This window comes from Chenopodium album, chromosome 7 (assembly GCF_948465745.1).
Source record: "Chenopodium album chromosome 7, dcCheAlbu1.1, whole genome shotgun sequence".
Lineage (NCBI taxonomy): Eukaryota > Viridiplantae > Streptophyta > Magnoliopsida > Caryophyllales > Amaranthaceae > Chenopodium > Chenopodium album.
The window spans coordinates 77,239,213-77,256,505 of NC_137840.1; the positions used below are offsets into that span (position 1 = coordinate 77,239,213).

A 17,293-nucleotide genomic window follows, 5' to 3' on the forward strand; every position below is an offset into this window, starting at 1 on the left:
AATTACCAAGATAATTGTTGCGGTCCTTCCTGAAGGAGTACAATGATACATATGAGCCAGACACAGACAAATTTGACAAGTTGAAAACTGAAACTATGTGATTAATGGGAACTTGTTATATGAACGTATAGGGGCAACGCGGATGCTGATACAATTTCAAAACCACAGTAAAAATCTTACAAACTACACCGACAAAATAAAAAGAGCTGTAAAGCTATGAATCAAAAATGGATGGTGTCAACTGTATTTTTGTGGCTTGAGCAATAAAAGCTGATGAAAAATCTCTTTAGCCTCCATGAGTACCATGACGAAAAACAAGAACAGATCGATATAGGGCAGCTACATGCAAAAAGCAGATAAGTACCAGGATCAGATCATCCACAAGGCCAATGATCCCAAGTACTCCTGAAAAAGGAAAAATTTGCACGTCAAATTGCTCCTTTTAACGGCCAATGCATACAATTGCGTGTTAATTGAGAAATTTTACCTTCAGGAATAATGTCCACGGGGCTCAATACATATATGGCACTGCAAAACACCTGAAATTACAATGCTGAAGGTTACTCTATGCACAATTCACTACAGAACAAAAAATATTGTGGGTTGACAAGTTCACTTAACTGCCAAATAAATTCGAGCTCTAATTATAAATGGCAGAGATCTCTGAGGATCCATCAAATCACGCAATAACCTTCGAAGCAGAAAGGGAAGGTCTCGCAATCTCTGATAAAACATAAGACTATAAGAGATTAATTGAACAAGGAAATTATAGGCACCCCAAAACTATACGAGGTATAACACAAAAGTAGAAGCCACCATTCATCCATGACAAGGAGTCAGATTTTATTTTATTCCTTTGTACGTAGTTGTGGTTTAAAAAGGGAACAAAAATTTGAGATTAGCATGCAAGCTTATACATACGTTACATCAAAGTCAGGTATTCTAGTATTATTGAGGACCAACAAGGGATACTCCAATTGCAAACATACAGTATAAATCATGTTCTACGACTACATTTCAGCAGTTTTTTAGCTCAAAATTGCAACACTCTTAAGTGCAAAGCAATAAACGTCAATCATGCAACTCCAGCAGGAAATAACATGAGATTTAATTCAAAATTCAGGGTATAAGGTCTTAAACAGGACAAATAAACTATATCTGCAGCAAACTTGTAAAGAAGCAATGAATCATGTAAAATGATACATGAACCAGAAAATCTCCATCTGTCAAACAAATGCAGGTCATACCATCTCAATTATACCTACTGCCCCTGCTCAACACTATGCAAAAATATGAACAAACCAGCCTAAAGACTTGTCTAATGAGTACAAAACGTCAATTTATATATTATACTCTTTCATAATTAAAGATTCGCTATAAGTTCTCTAATGTAACCTTTATAAAAATAAGTACCTGCATGAGATCACTGGATCGTTCACCATATTGACGGTTATATAGTTCAATCCTCCCTATAATATTTGCAACTTCTGGATTAGCCCTTTGTTCCCGGGAAGATTCAGTAGGTATTAACAAACTAATGGGACGGCGACACAAAGGACATAAGCATGGTCGCAGTGCTGATGCATGATCCCAAACTCGTAAAATACACCCCCCTGTATTGTTAATAAAACATGAATCAGTCAATAATAGCACTTGCTTGCAAACATGCCAAACAATAATAACAAAATATCCAGCAACTCCATGTTATATATACGTATCCTCAAGTTGTTTGCTGTAAGGTAAAAGTGTTTTTAAAATAATCTGATTTGATTAAATTCTCAACCAAAAGTGGTGAGACTGGAGTCAACTATCTGTGAAGTTTACATTTCATACATCAGATATCATTTGCAACTATATACAACAATTTATGATCTATCTCATGGACTTCAGCATATGATCTATCAGATGAACATGTTAGCATGGTCCTAAACAAAACAACAAATGTGTTTCCCACCAGCTCTTAGTAAAGTGCTAGATATACACAAAACCAACCCAAAACTAAGGGTGGCCGATAGGGAAACATAGCCTATACCAACCTGAAAAAGAGATAATGAAAACAGGTCTAGACAACCTACAAACATCATCCAATTTGCATCAAGGAAGTAAATTAAAAATGTACAACCACCCTCCACAAACTCGAGCAAAGATTTCAACATTTATGGGATGAACTAAGTTATATCATAAAAGCAGTTCCACTCCTTGGTTAGGATATTTCACTAGTAAAGCTAACATCATGACACGAAAATAGCGTAAACATCAGTCAACTCCACAACCACCCTAAAATAGGTCAATTTGGGCGAGCAAATTACCGCCCAGCCATCAATTTACAAAAATACAAATCCCAATAACAATCAATCCAACCTTAACAAGCTAATCATTATTGTAGTCTTGTAGAGTTGTAGTTGCTCAATCAGACAAATCACATTCAACAATCCCACAACAAGCATTAAATAGTCGAATTCGAGCAAGCATATTACCACTCAAACATCAATTTATCAAAAGATGAAGCTCACAAGCAAACCCATAGCACCAATTGTGATCAATGTGATCTGGCTAAATCACATTTTCCACCATAATCAATTCTCACATTTTCCTTCTTCACAAGGATAATAATATTACTATATTAGTAAAAATCAATACACCCAAGTTCAACAATTCATCCTACCATAAATTAAAACCCCCTAAGATCGCAAGATGTAAACTTTAATTATGCTTTGATTGATTCACATACACATATACAAAGCAACCCAGAAAAGTTTCCATCTTTCAAATTCATAAATTCAGAAAAAAAAAACCCCAGAACAGAAAACCAGCCTTCCAATTTCAATAATCAACAAATTAATTTCATGCTACACATGATTATACATTCATCAATTTCTTAAGCTAAATAAAAATGCAGGATTATGAATCAATAAAGAGAGAAGAAGAGAGAAAATAACCGCAAAACCAGTGAGAGCAATTAGCCTGGCAAGGAATGCTGAAGTTATCATGGCAAATCGTACAGCAATCGTTGACAGGTGGACCATCTCCCTCCATTTTTTCTCTTTGTCAATCAACCAAAATTTTCTCTTAAAATGGAAAATTTTCTAATTTTCTTAGTTATTTCTTGGTATTTGATTCTGGGTTTCTCTCCTTCATTGCTAAGTAAAATCACAATCATCAATTTAATGCGTCGTGTGATTTGAAGTCTAAATCCAATTAATTAAAATACTGATTTGTAGGCGGTGGCCCAATTTAAGTGTTCTCCTTTTTTTTTTTTTTTATAGAGGGCTTTTTTTTTTTTGGAGGGCTTGTTTAGCCTAATAAGAGAGAGGGATTGAGTATACAATCATATTTTCATGACACATTTTTGAACTTGTTTAGCACATCTCCTAAGAATTGGAAAAAAAAATTGATGAATTATAATAACGTGAAACTCAAAATCAATTGATTCTTAATGTATAATACTTTGTAATATGTAAAGTTTGAATTTTTTGTTTTTTGTTTTTTTTTTTTTTAAAAACAAGCTAAGCTCAGATATATTAATTAGCAACAATACGGTCCATAAGTACATAAGGGGCAACCTCTTGGGGACAATGATTAACCCAAGATTGCTCGGTACCAAACGGAATAAGCTTAGCAAGATAATGCGCGACACAATTGCCGTCACGCTTAACAAGAGACCACAACACAGATTTAAACTTGGAGCACATGAGAATAATATCGCCAAGGATTTTATCAATTTTATATAACTGAATATCTGTTTTGAGGTTGCTAATTTGAAATGATTACTCTAAATTTAACTTAAATCATTATATACTTCGTATGAATTGTGAGCTTATTGAATTTACAAGCTTGGAGGCTCTTATTAGCTTTGCATAGAGCATATTGAAATAAGACAAGATAAGGTGAAAATAATATAATCTGATTTCACTTTGATTTTGCTAATACTATTTAATATTTTGCCCAAGAATTAGCTTTCCCGCTTGTAGCACTTTAAATTTTGATTCCTAAAGAGTCAATACCTTAGTTTTCATTTCATAGAGTGTAGTTTTGATATAAGGCTCACTTATTGATAAAAAAATATTAATCGATACATTAATGACTTCAAAAGAAATAATGATACACTCTCAAGATCATTATGATATAATTATTTGTTTTTAACTTCAATCTATAGACACTCATCATTTCATCAATCAGTATGCTCACTATCTATGCAGTTTAACATTCCTCTAATTTCTTTCTTTCTTTTTTTTTTTTTTTTTTTTTTTTTTTTTTTTTTTTTTTTTTTTTTTTAAGAAAAACATTCCTCTAATTTAATCATTTTGGATAGCTCAAAGCTTCTTATTAGGGATGGCAATCTAGTCCGGATCCGACCCTACTCCGCCCCGATCCGAGGTAAAATATCCGCTTTGAGTCCGAGAAAAAAGTAATCCGAGTTCGACTCCGTTAAAATAATCCGACTCCGAGTCGGAGTCGGATCCTACAAAAAATCCGACTCCGACAAATGTCCGACTTTAACGGATTATCCGACTCCGACTCCGACTCCAATAGATAGTGGATTTTTGTGTGGGTCATGGTGGCATTGGGTGTGGGTTGTAAAGCCCCAAATAGCCCAACATCTCAAAGTATATTGAATAATGAAAAAAAACTCGGAGTCGGGTCGGAGTCGGAGTCGGAGTCGGATGTCGGAGTCGGAGTCGGATGTCGGATTTAACCTCCGACTTCCTGTCGGGTCGGAGTCGGATTTAGCATAATCCGCTCCGAGTCCGACCCGTTGCCATCCCTACTTCTTATTAACAAAGAATGACTTCAAAAGCAATTATACATACTTTATTACTTTGGTCCAAGAGATGTTGACATCAATTCATGAGAGCAACAAATATCTGATATTTAACACAAGATATTATTACAATTTTTTATTTTATTTTTTTTAAGAAAATACAAATTGTAAGTACACAAAATGAAAGGCTCAGTTTTTCTGAAAAACAAAACATTGAAGTTCATCAATTAATTAAAAAAAAAAAAAAAAAGAGAAAAAGAAAAAGAAAAATGGAGCTAGCTTCACCATGTTGTTCTAATTTTCCTTCAATAATCAGCATCAACAAATCCAAGTTCTCTATGTTGTGTCGTCGTTTAAGCTTGCCTTCATCATCTTCTTCTTCATTGCTTCTAACCTCTGTATCTGTTCCATGAACCCATTCTTTTTTTTTTTTTGTTATGTTATTGAGAAAAATTTTAAAATGTTTACTGGGAATTTTTTTTTTTGTTATGTTATTTATATCTTGAAGTTGAGTAAACATTGGCATTCATAGACAAGTATATATATATGTGACAGTTAACATAACATCATGGCAATTTGATTATTGTTATGAGTTTTTGCAAGATTTGGTGGATTTTTCACTTGTAATTTGTGAAGTTAGTTGCTTGCAATAGCATTATTTGTGCTTTTAGAGTAGAATTACATGCCGAATTAGACCTTTATCTAGACGGATATTTCTAAATAATAGGTCACTTTCTAAATTTAATATGGAGTAACTTAAAGTTTGAACTAAATGATATACTTAAAACTTCGCAAGAATGAGAATAGAAGTATGGTGGAAGAAGTTTACTTAGTGAAATATTGGTTAGTAAATCACTTTTGTCGAAAATTCCCAATTAAATGGCATACTAAACTTTCTTCTATCTATTAACATTGGTTAACAAAGTACATGCAACATCAGTTTCTTAACTGTGATGCTTCAGTTTGATTACAGAAAAGATGCAATTCAGCATCCAAGAAACGCGTCGTACCATCTTTCATACAAAAGAAGACATCAAGCTCAGTAGTATGTTGCAGCCAACTTAAGGTGGAAGATGACATAGATAATGCAGAGGCATGCGAGTTGGTGAATGGAGCAGAACTTGAAATAGGAGATGGCAACGATACAATTCGTGCCTCTCTCTTCCAGGCCGTCAAGAACAACAATGGAGCTGGCATTCTACTCTTGACAGACATATTTGGCTTTGAGGATTCTTACACCAGAGATTTTGCCTATCGCGTTGCTTGCAACGGCTACAAGTACGTATGTCTCCTTATTGTTGGTTTTCCTGTCTGAATGAAACTAAGCAATACAACATTGCTGAATGTAGCATGTACATAGATGTCATAGGAGCATGTGGTGCTGAGGCTTAGTGTCGTCTGTGGTTTTAACTAATAAGACAGTGAAATCGCTAGCTATTCGCCTATGCTAACATAAACACTGGAGGAAATGACTATGTTTGGAACTGCAATATCAAACTGATTATGGACTCTATTATTAAATTCAGAGCACCACAATAAATGTTATATGACTTCGAGTGTGTTTGAAACTGCAGTGTATTAGTGCCTGATCTTTTCCGTGGCGATCCATGGTCCAAGGACCAATCACAAGCTCAATTGGAGCAGTGGCTAGCCAAACATGATCCCAGCAGGATAGCAGCAGACATTGCAACAGCAACCAAATGGATGGTCGATGAGTTTATGGCAGCTGATTCTTCTAGAAAGCTTGGCATAATAGGATTCTGTTATGGAGGTGGCCGAGTACTAGACGTGCTAGCCAGAGACCAAGACTCTGTTTTTGTCACTGGTGTTTCTTTCTATGGAACACGAATGAATCTATCTATTGCTCCGGACATCAAGGTACCAGTTCTGTTTGTAACAGGGGATAATGACCCCCTTTGTCAGGTTAACATCCTCAATGAATTTGGGAACATGATCGGGAACAACTCAAAAGTAATTGTTTTTGAAGGTAGAGGACATGGATTTGTCCATAGACCCGAAACTCCAGAAGAAGATGCAGACGCAGAGGAAGCTTTCATGATCATGAGAAATTGGATACAAAATCAGTTGCTAGAATAGGTCTGAGTTGTCTACTGTTTAAATAGTTGTATTGAGCTATCTGACGGTATCAATGAAGTAAAAGAATACATCGACCCAAGGGTTCTATGAACCCTAAAAGGCAGCACCATGTACTCGGATCTCCAAACGAATATGAAATGCGTGTCATCTAGAAAGATTTTATTTTATGTGCTGAGCACATTAGCTATAGAATTTATTTTTTCTTTCTTTTCAATTTCCATTCTCCTGATTGGAACTCCAAATCACGGTAACATTACAAGACAAAAAGGAATTGTTTCATGAAAATTTTGCAGTACATTAAGGGTACAATGACCCATCAAAACAATTTTCGGCACTACAATAGGATAACAGTTATGTAAAGTGAACTCAAGTAAGAAGCCCTTCTCACTTGTTCCTCGGACATATGTAACTCGACTCAAAGTCACTCTTGCACATCCTGTATAGAGAATATATTAATTAATATGCGAGCTGAAAAACTCAAAAGGATCTGAAAAATGAATTCACAAAACAAAGATTGTTATGAGAGAAATAACTAAGCAGATTTTGGATTGGCATAGTTGTATATACATAAGGCTGCTTGTTATGAGAGGAATTCCTATTGTATACTACTTCATATCTATAAAAGACACCAAAGTACATTGCCCAAAAACATAATCAGAATCTTTGTTAATTCTGCAGTTCAAATTACAAGTCCAAAGTGAAGTCACATATCAATGATTAATTAGAAAATAGAGATAAAGGAAGAGAACAAGGGTAAAACTTAAAAAATAGATCAAAAGCCTTCACGAAATTTCGATTTAGACCACTTAAACGTTTGAAAACAGGAAACCAAAAAAGTGAAAGCTAACATCGTGAAGCAGATGAGCAGCTTGAAAACTGCATCTGCTCAAAAGTAAGAGTCAAGAACAGCATAGTGAATCATCAATCATGGGCCAAGGTTTTCTAAGGAGCATATATTATTTGCTTTTTAATCACTCCAATCAACTCCAGAATTCTTCCAGTCGCCCTCTTGATTTTAAATTTTAGATCTTTCATCTATAGTCCCTAGCATATCAGTGATATCACTCGCTCCACTAGGTTGAGTAGTTTCTCATAAGATGAAACCCAAGCATGAAAAGCATTGAGCCATCTTCACTTATATAATGAGCTTCTCTCTTCACTAGCCTCCAAATAGATAAAACCAACAAAGAAACCTAGGGAGTCTCTCACATCTACATAGCTATTACATAAATAATCTAAGATCGAATAACTGATGACAAGATCTCAGACCCATCACATACCAGATTACAATGAAAAAGAGAGACATCTGACTAGTGGGAATCTCACACATCTACATCGCGCTTACACTAATGGTCAAATCTACATCAAATTAAATAGCAGAAAGCAAAATTTCAGAGCCAGCACATATCAGGTAACCAATGAAAGAGGGAGAAATCTGACTAGCAGAGGTCTTTAATATGCAGTGACACTTCCAAAATTAAATGAGACCATTCATACCTCTTTAACCCCAGGAAAAACAAATCAAGAAGGAGAGAGCTGTACTAAGAGCACACAATCCTACTGCTCCCAGTTAGCACATTAATAATACTAGTTTCCTACATTGATGATCTCATATATTCATGCACATCATAGTGCGCACAATTCCAAGATAATTTCAGCAAATATTGGAATAGGTACAGCTCAAGATAAATACTCATCCATATAGAGTCAGTCAACTAGCAGAATCATTCCTTTGCCAACAATAATCATTACTCAATTAAGCTTAGTTTTAATTCGCTATAAAATTAGAACATTTCTGTCCATAGTAAAACTTGTGAGATAATGTTCCCAGTCCATATCCTCTAAAATTCTTTCCAGCTACTCTATAGAATCCTGAATTTGACATTAAAAATCGTACTAGATTTGGTTGATCCCATCAGCTACTCTGTGACATACTTGTATACCATAGACAAACACTTTTCAACTAAAGTTGTCATTACATTATGTAACTCCAATGAAATGAGAGCCAACCCACTATCTCTTCAATCAAGGCCATACCATGAAAAGTATCAAAGTCATCTTCGCTTATCACAACACTTCAGCCAGGAACTATATGTGCTCATCCATCAAACATAGTCTCGAGTCTATTTGTTTAACCACATAATGTGTACCCCATATACTAAGCATAATCAGTCTCATGAAAATCAAAGTCATTCTCTCTTGAAAGCTCACATAATTTATCTAAAAGTATTTAGCAACTTAAGTTTTTTCATATACAAACAAATATTGATTTTGTGACCTTATAAAGATCAAGCTAATGTTAACCTATTCTGCATTGCCTCCAATTATCCAATCAGATACAAAGTAAATGCTTTCAATACAATAGTATACAAACAAAAGGAGATTAACTTACCTGAGAAACAGGGGAGTCAGATATGTTTGAAGACCTCAAATTTGCTGTGGGGCTGTCAAACAATCTAGAACAGTCCGAGTATGCAGATCCAAGACCCACTCCAGCACCAAAAGCCACAGAAGCCCAACGAGTCACAGGACTCCCTAATTGAAAAAAACAGCACAATCTAATATCAATGCCTAGTAGTCACTTAACATCAGGAAAACGGGGAAATGAATAGTGCATGATGACTCTGGAAATAACGCGAACACTAACAAACATACAAACACTTTTACTTCATATTAAATCAATGCTACAGCTTCAATTGCCGCAATGCCATCCATCACATATTCACTTCCTACCTACTTTTAAGAGACAATTCTTCCATTTTTAAGTATTTATACAAGAAATACAACATAAGCAAAACCCACAACACCAGCCAAAGATAGGAAGCACTAACATCGGCATCAATATAGGAGATTACTAGACCACTGCCGCATCTTCAGCAATCCCCATTTCCTCTATATCAATAAATTTATTACTGCACTTATCCATTAACACAATCGATTATTGCACATCACTGTTGACCTAATATCACCTTCACCACAAAATTCAACAATTTTCAACACAATCTCAACTTCAAAGCCCTAAAAATCTGTTGCAACCCCACAAAATGCCCTAAAATCGAAATCCCAGAACAACCCATCAACCCAAAACCAAATTTCCACATTACCCAACAAAAAACCAACACAAACAATAACAAATCTAAGAAATTATCATCAAAAACATAAAACTACGCAGCACATTTGCATCATTAGCACAATTCATTCAAAATAAAGTATAATTGAAATAGATATAAATAAAGGGGGCAGGAAATTAAAGGAAAAGGAGACACTAACGGAAGAGAAGAAGGCCGGAAAAAGCGCCGGCAACGGAGGAGTAAACAAAGCGGCGAAGAGATAGATCAAGACAAGAATCCCATTTGGCATCCAAGTCGTATTCTTTTCTGTTTTCCGCCATTATTGTTCTTCAACTTTGCTTGTTGATGGGTCTTAATAAGCAGATTGTGATACTGGTGTTGCCGATTTGCTACTCCTTTGCTTTCGTCGTCGTCTTCTTCTTCTGATGAGAATTTGAGATGATTCTTCGGATTTTCTGGGTGATTGATAGAGTAAACAAGGGTACCAGATGATTTTCAGTCTTTTGTGATTTCGGGCCTTTGTGGTTTTTGTCTTCAATGATTTATGGCCCAATTTGTTTGGGTCATGATATTTATGTACTTGCCAAAAGTGATTCATGCTTCAAATTTGATTGCCCAACTTGGATCACTATTGTGGCCAAAAGCATAAACCCTAAATTGATCCAATATGATCTTAAAGCATGATTAATCTAATTAACGATAATATGATTACCAATCAAACATGATCTAGGAGATCTTATACGAGTTATACCACTTATCACGTATAATAATTGCAATAAGTGTCAGCTAGCTTATAGAGCCTAAAATGAGCCAAAGTGTAAAATATTGCACATACGTAATTTAACCGTGTGTATGTTAGGATATCATCTCTTGAGTGCGTGGTATGTAACTATACATTCACCAATGAGGCATTCTATTTAGTGTCTAATTGGAAAAGGATTTTTTTTTTTTTGACAGGGAATATGTTTTTCAATTTGGTGAAGTGCATTATTTGTAATTAAATATTAGATGAGAGTGAATATCACACGGCGGGGTCTAATACATGACGACATCAACAACACAATAGTAAAATGCTAATAAACTAAAATGGTGTAATTATTTCAAAACATACAGAGTATATAATACGTATCACAACCCTCATTAACCGCTTTGAATAATAATCCACAACACTAAACCTAATCTATCTTTTGACGAGTCATGTAAATGCTCATTATAAATCTAATAGCAATACATGTTATTTATATTGCGAACTAATCTTGTTATTTATCAAGTAATACTCGATTTAATGGTGAGATTTTTATCGACCATAAATTTGTATTTTTGATACAATTGTCTCCGCTCCCTATTTTGTTATGGCCAACTCGACATACCCGATTTTGTTGCTTACTTGTAAGTTGTAAGACTTGTAACTATCACACAGCAATATATTGCCAGAAATATCAAGGATTAGTTGGCCACAAACCACCAAAGTTGTACTCATATGACCACCAAATTCTTTTCCTACACTGTAAAAAAATAAAAAAAAAAAAAAAGTTGAAAAGGGCCAAAAACGATGGGCAGACAGTAAAAACCAAAAAGAATCCGATGATATTTTCAGTTTGACTTGTAGTCAACATTCCCATCTTTCCTTATTTTTACTTAACAATCTAAAATACTCTCACTTTTTTTTTTCCTTTTTTAAAAATCAAAAGGTAGAATAAAGATTTCAATCACAATTAATTTGTCCTCCACGTGTTAATTTCCCCTTCTTCTTCCTCCTTTTGTCCTGTCTTCTCATTAATTTTCTCCCTTTTTCTGCAGTTTGGATTCTCCTTTCTCCGCCCTAAACGCCGCCGTTTCACTCCCTACCTCTCACTCACTAATTCACTATCTTTCCTCTTTCTCTCTCCTCATTCACTCCACTTTCTCTCTCCAATAATGGCAGAATCTATTCCTCCTTCCACCACTGCCCCTCCGCCGGAAAACCCATCTCCGGCAATATTAGAATCAGAATCTCCGGTTCAAGTAGCTGAAACAGAGACTTCTGTACCTAAGGAATCAGAATCTCCGGTGCCGGAAGAAGAATCTCCGGCGAAAGTAGAATCTGAAACAACCCCAGAACCACTGGTAGCAACAACGGCTGTTCAGGTTGAAGAACACACAGAATCACAAACAATTACTGAATCCGAGGATACCCAGATTAAGGAACCTAAAAAAAGCAGCTTTATTCAATCAGCTGTTTCTTTTAAAGTGGAAAGTAATCTTCTTTCTGATCTTTCAGATTTTGAGAGAAAATCCCTTGAAGATTTTAAAACCCAGCTCAAACAATCTCTGTCTGATAAAACCCTTTTGCCCAAATCATCTAAATCAGCTACTAGTTCAGCTTCAAATACTATTGAATCTGCTTTAAATGAGGAGGATGAGAAAAACCCAGATGAAAATGATGGGGAAGTTTCAATTTGGGGAATACCCTTGTTGAAAGACGATAGAACTGATGTGATTTTACTGAAGTTTCTAAGGGCAAGAGATTTTAGGGTTAATGATGCTTTTTCAATGCTTAAGAATACCCTAATTTGGAGGGAAAATTTTGGGATTGATAAATTAGTGGATGAAGATTTAGGGGATGCTTTGGAAAAAGTTGTGTTTATGCATGGACATGATAGGGAAGGTCACCCAGTTTGTTATAATGTTTATGGGGAGTTTCAGAATAAGGATTTGTATGCCAAGACTTTTTCAAGTGAGGAGAAGAGAGAGAAGTTTCTGAAATGGAGGATTCAGTTCTTAGAGAAGAGTATTCGAAAGCTCGATTTCGATGCTGGTGGTGTTAATACTATTTTTCAGGTTAATGATTTGAAGAATGCTCCTGGTCCTGGTAAAAGAGACCTTAGGTTGGCTACTAGACAAGCTCTTCATTTGCTGCAAGATAATTATCCTGAATTTGTTGCCAAACAGGTATATTTCCTTGAAATTATAGATATTGTATTTGAATCATTAATCCTCAGTTGCTGTTATTGTTGTTGCCTACACTTGGAAATGGTAGTCAGTATTGTATCAATGTTGTGTTAGCAATTTAACATGATTGTTAGTTTGGATGTTGTACAATAGATGTTGATTGATCCTGGTGATGCTTATTGTTTGGATGAAGTTAGCTTGTATTTGTATTATAACTCGAACGAGCTAGTTGATGTTCATGTTAATTGCATAAGAACTTTGAGCCTACCTTTGGGTGTGTGGCAGACTGCTAGTTGGCTTGATATCATATATTGCATCCTAAGTTTAGGAGGTGGCACTCACTTGAATTAGACTTATTTTTCTTAAATCTTACCTTTCATTTACCAAGTTTCCCCATTTGAAATTGTTTCTAATGTAAGAAGTAAAAATTCAAACATATCTACTTAAGGATGTAGGAAGTATAACTAAGAAATTATTGGTTCCTAATAAATTGTGTTACGAAATTAATTCGTAGGTGTTCATCAATGTGCCTTGGTGGTATTTGGCCTTCTACACTATGATGAGCCCATTCATGACCCAAAGAACAAAGAGCAAGTTTGTGTTTGCTGGACCCTCAAAAACTGCTGAAACCCTTTTCAAGTCAGTACCATTCACTTCTTCCCCCTGTTCTCCAGACTTCAGAAAAATTGATGGTTATACTAAAGTAAAATTTGTATTTTGGGTGCAACAGGTATGTATCTCCTGAGCAAGTTCCTATTCAATATGGTGGCCTTAGTGTTGATTATTGTGATTGCAATCCGGATTTCACTGTGGACGATCCTGCAACTGTCCTAAACTTAAAAACTGCAACGAAGCAGTTTGTGGAAATCATATGTTCTGAGGTAGGTTTTGCTACAACTACTCAATTAGTGTCAAATTTCCTGCTGTGATGATTTATTTGTAAGTTTAATTGCTATTATTGGATTTTGTAGAAATGTATCATCGTTTGGGAGCTTCGAGTAGTGGGATGGGACATCACTTATAGTGCCGAGTTCGTGCCTAGCGCTGAAAATAGTTACATTGTGGTTATACAAAAGTCAACCAAGATGACCTCAAGTGATGATCCTGTGATATCCGGAAGCTTCAAAGTAGGTGAAATTGGTAAGATAGTCCTCACAGTTGACAACCCAACTTTCAAGAGAAAGAAACTCCTATACAGGTACAAAGTGTTGCCTTTCTCTGATTGATGATGATGATCTTGCTCTAAGCTAGTTCAAGACTATTGCCAACATTGCTATAAATGAGTGTCGATTTCCTTGTTCAATATGTTTCCACTTCAAATTTTCATTGGTTCATATCTTTGTTTTATAGTTTTGTTTCCTTTTTCAACATTCTGCAACTTTTTGACCCATTTTCTTTCCTTTTGGAGCATACGTTAAGTGCTAACTGATAGAGCACTTGATTGGTTTTGGCTTGTTGATCCATTAGGAAAATAGAACCATAGGGTTTCTGTTGAGTGTATAATGATTGTAAAAACTCGTAAAACTTCAATGTTTTATTTTATCTGTATACTTGTTTTATGGATGCTTTTTAATTCTTGGAAGCGTAATTGCCCAACTAGAAATCCATTTTATTACGAAGTAAATTTCTGGGAATATCTTGGTATAAATAAATACGTAGTGAGAATTACAGATGTTATTTCTCTGCCATTAGATGGTCCTTCAAAACCTTGGTGCTAAGTCACTTTCAGGTTATTATATTTATGGAGTAGTTCTTTCTGACATGATTTTCGATTTAAATTTCTGTAATTCTGTCACATTTTTTGTACTTCAAATTTCATTTATATCACAAGGGTTAGTTTCTGATATGAACCACATCTCAATTAGGTGTACTGGCACTTTCAATTTATGTCATTTGAAAACTTTTCTTCGAAATTATGATACCCTTGACAAATATAGACATTATTAGACTAACAGTGTCTTTTGAAGGAATCAAATGATGCCAAGCCACCAACTTACTAGTCTACACACACATCATTTAATATGGAGTATTCTATTAAGCTTGTTTTCTGGAATAAAGTTAAGCTGAAATAATTGTTGCTGATGCAAGATGCTACTCTACTTTTGGGGTATAACTGTATAAGTCCCTTAGGCTTGTTTTTCACTTGAATTTCCCTTATCTAAACTCGATTTTCTGTGACGGAGCCTATGTTGCCTTGCAAGTTTGAGTGCGAGAGATGGGGAAGAAAAAAAAGCAGATATGGAAAAAGAAACATTAAGTCAATAGAAATTTAGAATAGCCAAGTTTAGGTCTTTTATGACAATGGTTGTAGAGTTATGTTTGAGAAATCCTAGGAAAAATTATTCCCAATCAACAAATCATACTACTTTCATCATCTGACTGAACTAACCAACCACGTAGAGAAGCTTCTGGCTCTGTATTCATTTCAGATGACACAACTCGAACTCTAGTAAGCAGCTTCTTCTTCTTTGAGCTTATATTACAAATGGCAAGTACCAGTTTTCCAGGCTCATCCACACTGAAACCCTCAGAAATTACAGGTTCATCATTAGCTGTAAGCTTCCGTGGCCTTGATATAGCTGTTGTGTAACTTTCCTTAGAGTCAGGTTCAAACTTTGCTTCATATACAGCATCCCAGCTTATCATCCTAAGATCCCAGAGTACTTTACATGGCTGCAGGTTGCAGCGGCAAATCATGTAAACAATCAGAATACGGCATTCTTGTAGGAAATAGTTTCTCATAGATGGTGTAAGAAATTAAACGTAGCCAGTACAGTATTAAGTAGGTTTGGATATGACTAAATCCAAACAACTCATTTGTCACTTCTAGATGTAACAGGCATTTACCTTAGTGAAATGGAACTCTAGTCTCTGTGTGGCAGAAGGATTGATGGTAACATCAGGACTAACATCATCAGTGCTAGATTGGTGAAAATCTTGCTCGTTATCTCTGCTTAGACCGCCATATTTCACTGGCACTTGTGCAGGAGATATGTATCTGTTATGAGCGTCAAACACTGAGATCATAAGGTAGAGCAAGGATAGAAATTGAACAAAAAGGAAACTAAGGAACAAGAGGCGTTACTGACGTGAAAAGGGTCTCGATGGTTTTTGTTTGACCTGAAAATACTACTTGGTTTGTGCTCCATGCATCAAACACCATCGAATAAACCCGGCAATAATTCCGATACCACCAAGCAACATTGATCCACAACTGTTAAACAACACAAAAAATTCAAGCGCAGAACCAGAAAGAATTTGTCAATTGTCAATGATGCAGCACATTCAAAAACTGAAATATTAGCAAACTGGGTTTGTTAGATACCTGTTTTGCCACAAATTCTGGATAATAATCGCTCAGCATTTGGAGATACTTGTAAATGACCTTGTACAGGTCTCTGTTGCCGTACCTTGTTAAGCTTTTAAGATCAATGACTAACAAGATAGAATTTTGACCTCTTGTGCTACAAACAATCTTCCTGACATTCTTCTCTGTAAACTGGATCAGCCAGCGAAAAAATTTCCGCCCTTCTTGGTCATCGTACGATGTAATCTGGCTACGATTATTGACCAAGACATCCTCCAAAACCAAGTACCATACAGGGTACCCTTCTTTGTCATAACCATGAGTGAACATTACACTCTTGTTATCATGAATTCCAACGTCGTCTTGTAAGAGTAATTCAATGCCCACTTCATCGCGCCAAAGAAGAGTGTTCATGATCATAGCATATGCATCAAAAACCTCAAAATTCCTCGCTTTCAAGAACTTTAGGATGACAGAATCACTTTTAGTATGACCAAGAAGAGGAACTCCCCAAATTGTAGCATGACTCCCTTCAAAGGAGCAAAACAGATCATCTCCAGGGTCATTTTTAATGAGGCTTTTTAGATCATGTAAAGCTTTCTTTTGGTATTCTGTAAGTTTAATAACCACCCTAAACTCTTCCTTGGAGGAGGATGTTTCGCCTGATTTCTCACAAACACCCTCCATAGTTTCTTCAGCTTAATTCATGCTATGTGCAATTGTGCATGGATTCTACTCCACATTTTAGGGAAAATTGTAGATGTTTCAATTTTTTTTTTTTTTTTTTTTTTTTTTTTTTTTTTTTTTTGTCAAACTTACTACCAATGCTAGCTGGTGGGATCCACAACTCCAAAGCTTGTTGATTTGTGCACACAGTAAAGACTTGGTATAAGTATAACTAGCTATAACAGGCCTTCCATAATGTTTTTTTTTTTTTTGTAAAAAAAACAAAAATTTAACCTTTACAAGGTCTTCTTCCAAGGAAAGTGGAGGCTGAATTAGTCTGAAGTACATTTTATTTCTTTATTATAAGGCTTATGAAGATAGTTTAAACATGGTGATTAGATCTAGTCAAATTTGGCCCAATCAATATGTGTTAGTGAAATGGTAGGTTGAAGTACCTTT

The 17,293-nt window shown here is 35.5% G+C and overlaps 5 protein-coding genes across 5 annotated transcripts; 2 read left to right on the plus strand and 3 right to left on the minus strand.

Annotated features, from left to right (window-relative positions):
• Positions 1 to 96: 96 nt before the first annotated feature.
• LOC145638668 (uncharacterized) lies at positions 97 to 3,137 on the minus strand. The gene is made up of 5 exons (XM_081689660.1): positions 2,940 to 3,137; positions 1,414 to 1,613; positions 622 to 723; positions 488 to 539; positions 97 to 405 (listed from the first exon to the last, which is right to left on the minus strand). The coding sequence occupies exons 1-5, from the start codon at positions 3,034 to 3,036 to the stop codon at positions 287 to 289; spliced, it is 570 nt and encodes a 189-aa protein (XP_081545786.1). The 5' UTR covers positions 3,037 to 3,137; the 3' UTR covers positions 97 to 286.
• A 1,834-nt stretch (positions 3,138 to 4,971) lies between these two features.
• Positions 4,972 to 7,073, plus strand: LOC145639734 (uncharacterized). Its single transcript, XM_081691057.1, has 3 exons — positions 4,972 to 5,160; positions 5,736 to 6,040; positions 6,337 to 7,073. The coding sequence occupies exons 1-3, from the start codon at positions 5,032 to 5,034 to the stop codon at positions 6,857 to 6,859; spliced, it is 957 nt and encodes a 318-aa protein (XP_081547183.1). The 5' UTR covers positions 4,972 to 5,031; the 3' UTR covers positions 6,860 to 7,073.
• A 15-nt stretch (positions 7,074 to 7,088) lies between these two features.
• On the minus strand, positions 7,089 to 10,424 carry LOC145639735 (MICOS complex subunit MIC10-like). The gene is made up of 3 exons (XM_081691058.1): positions 10,130 to 10,424; positions 9,252 to 9,394; positions 7,089 to 7,295 (listed from the first exon to the last, which is right to left on the minus strand). Exons 1-3 carry the CDS (start codon positions 10,248 to 10,250, stop codon positions 7,281 to 7,283), a joined length of 279 nt encoding a protein of 92 aa, XP_081547184.1. The 5' UTR covers positions 10,251 to 10,424; the 3' UTR covers positions 7,089 to 7,280.
• Positions 10,425 to 11,712: 1,288 nt separating this feature from the next.
• On the plus strand, positions 11,713 to 14,424 carry LOC145639733 (patellin-3-like). Its single transcript, XM_081691056.1, has 4 exons — positions 11,713 to 12,861; positions 13,376 to 13,500; positions 13,592 to 13,742; positions 13,833 to 14,424. The coding sequence occupies exons 1-4, from the start codon at positions 11,848 to 11,850 to the stop codon at positions 14,085 to 14,087; spliced, it is 1,545 nt and encodes a 514-aa protein (XP_081547182.1). The 5' UTR covers positions 11,713 to 11,847; the 3' UTR covers positions 14,088 to 14,424.
• A 786-nt stretch (positions 14,425 to 15,210) lies between these two features.
• On the minus strand, positions 15,211 to 16,970 carry LOC145640721 (patellin-3-like). The gene is made up of 4 exons (XM_081691950.1): positions 16,187 to 16,970; positions 15,951 to 16,075; positions 15,709 to 15,859; positions 15,211 to 15,534 (listed from the first exon to the last, which is right to left on the minus strand). Exons 1-4 carry the CDS (start codon positions 16,853 to 16,855, stop codon positions 15,211 to 15,213), a joined length of 1,269 nt encoding a protein of 422 aa, XP_081548076.1. The 5' UTR covers positions 16,856 to 16,970.
• Between the last annotated feature and the right edge of the window lie 323 nt (positions 16,971 to 17,293).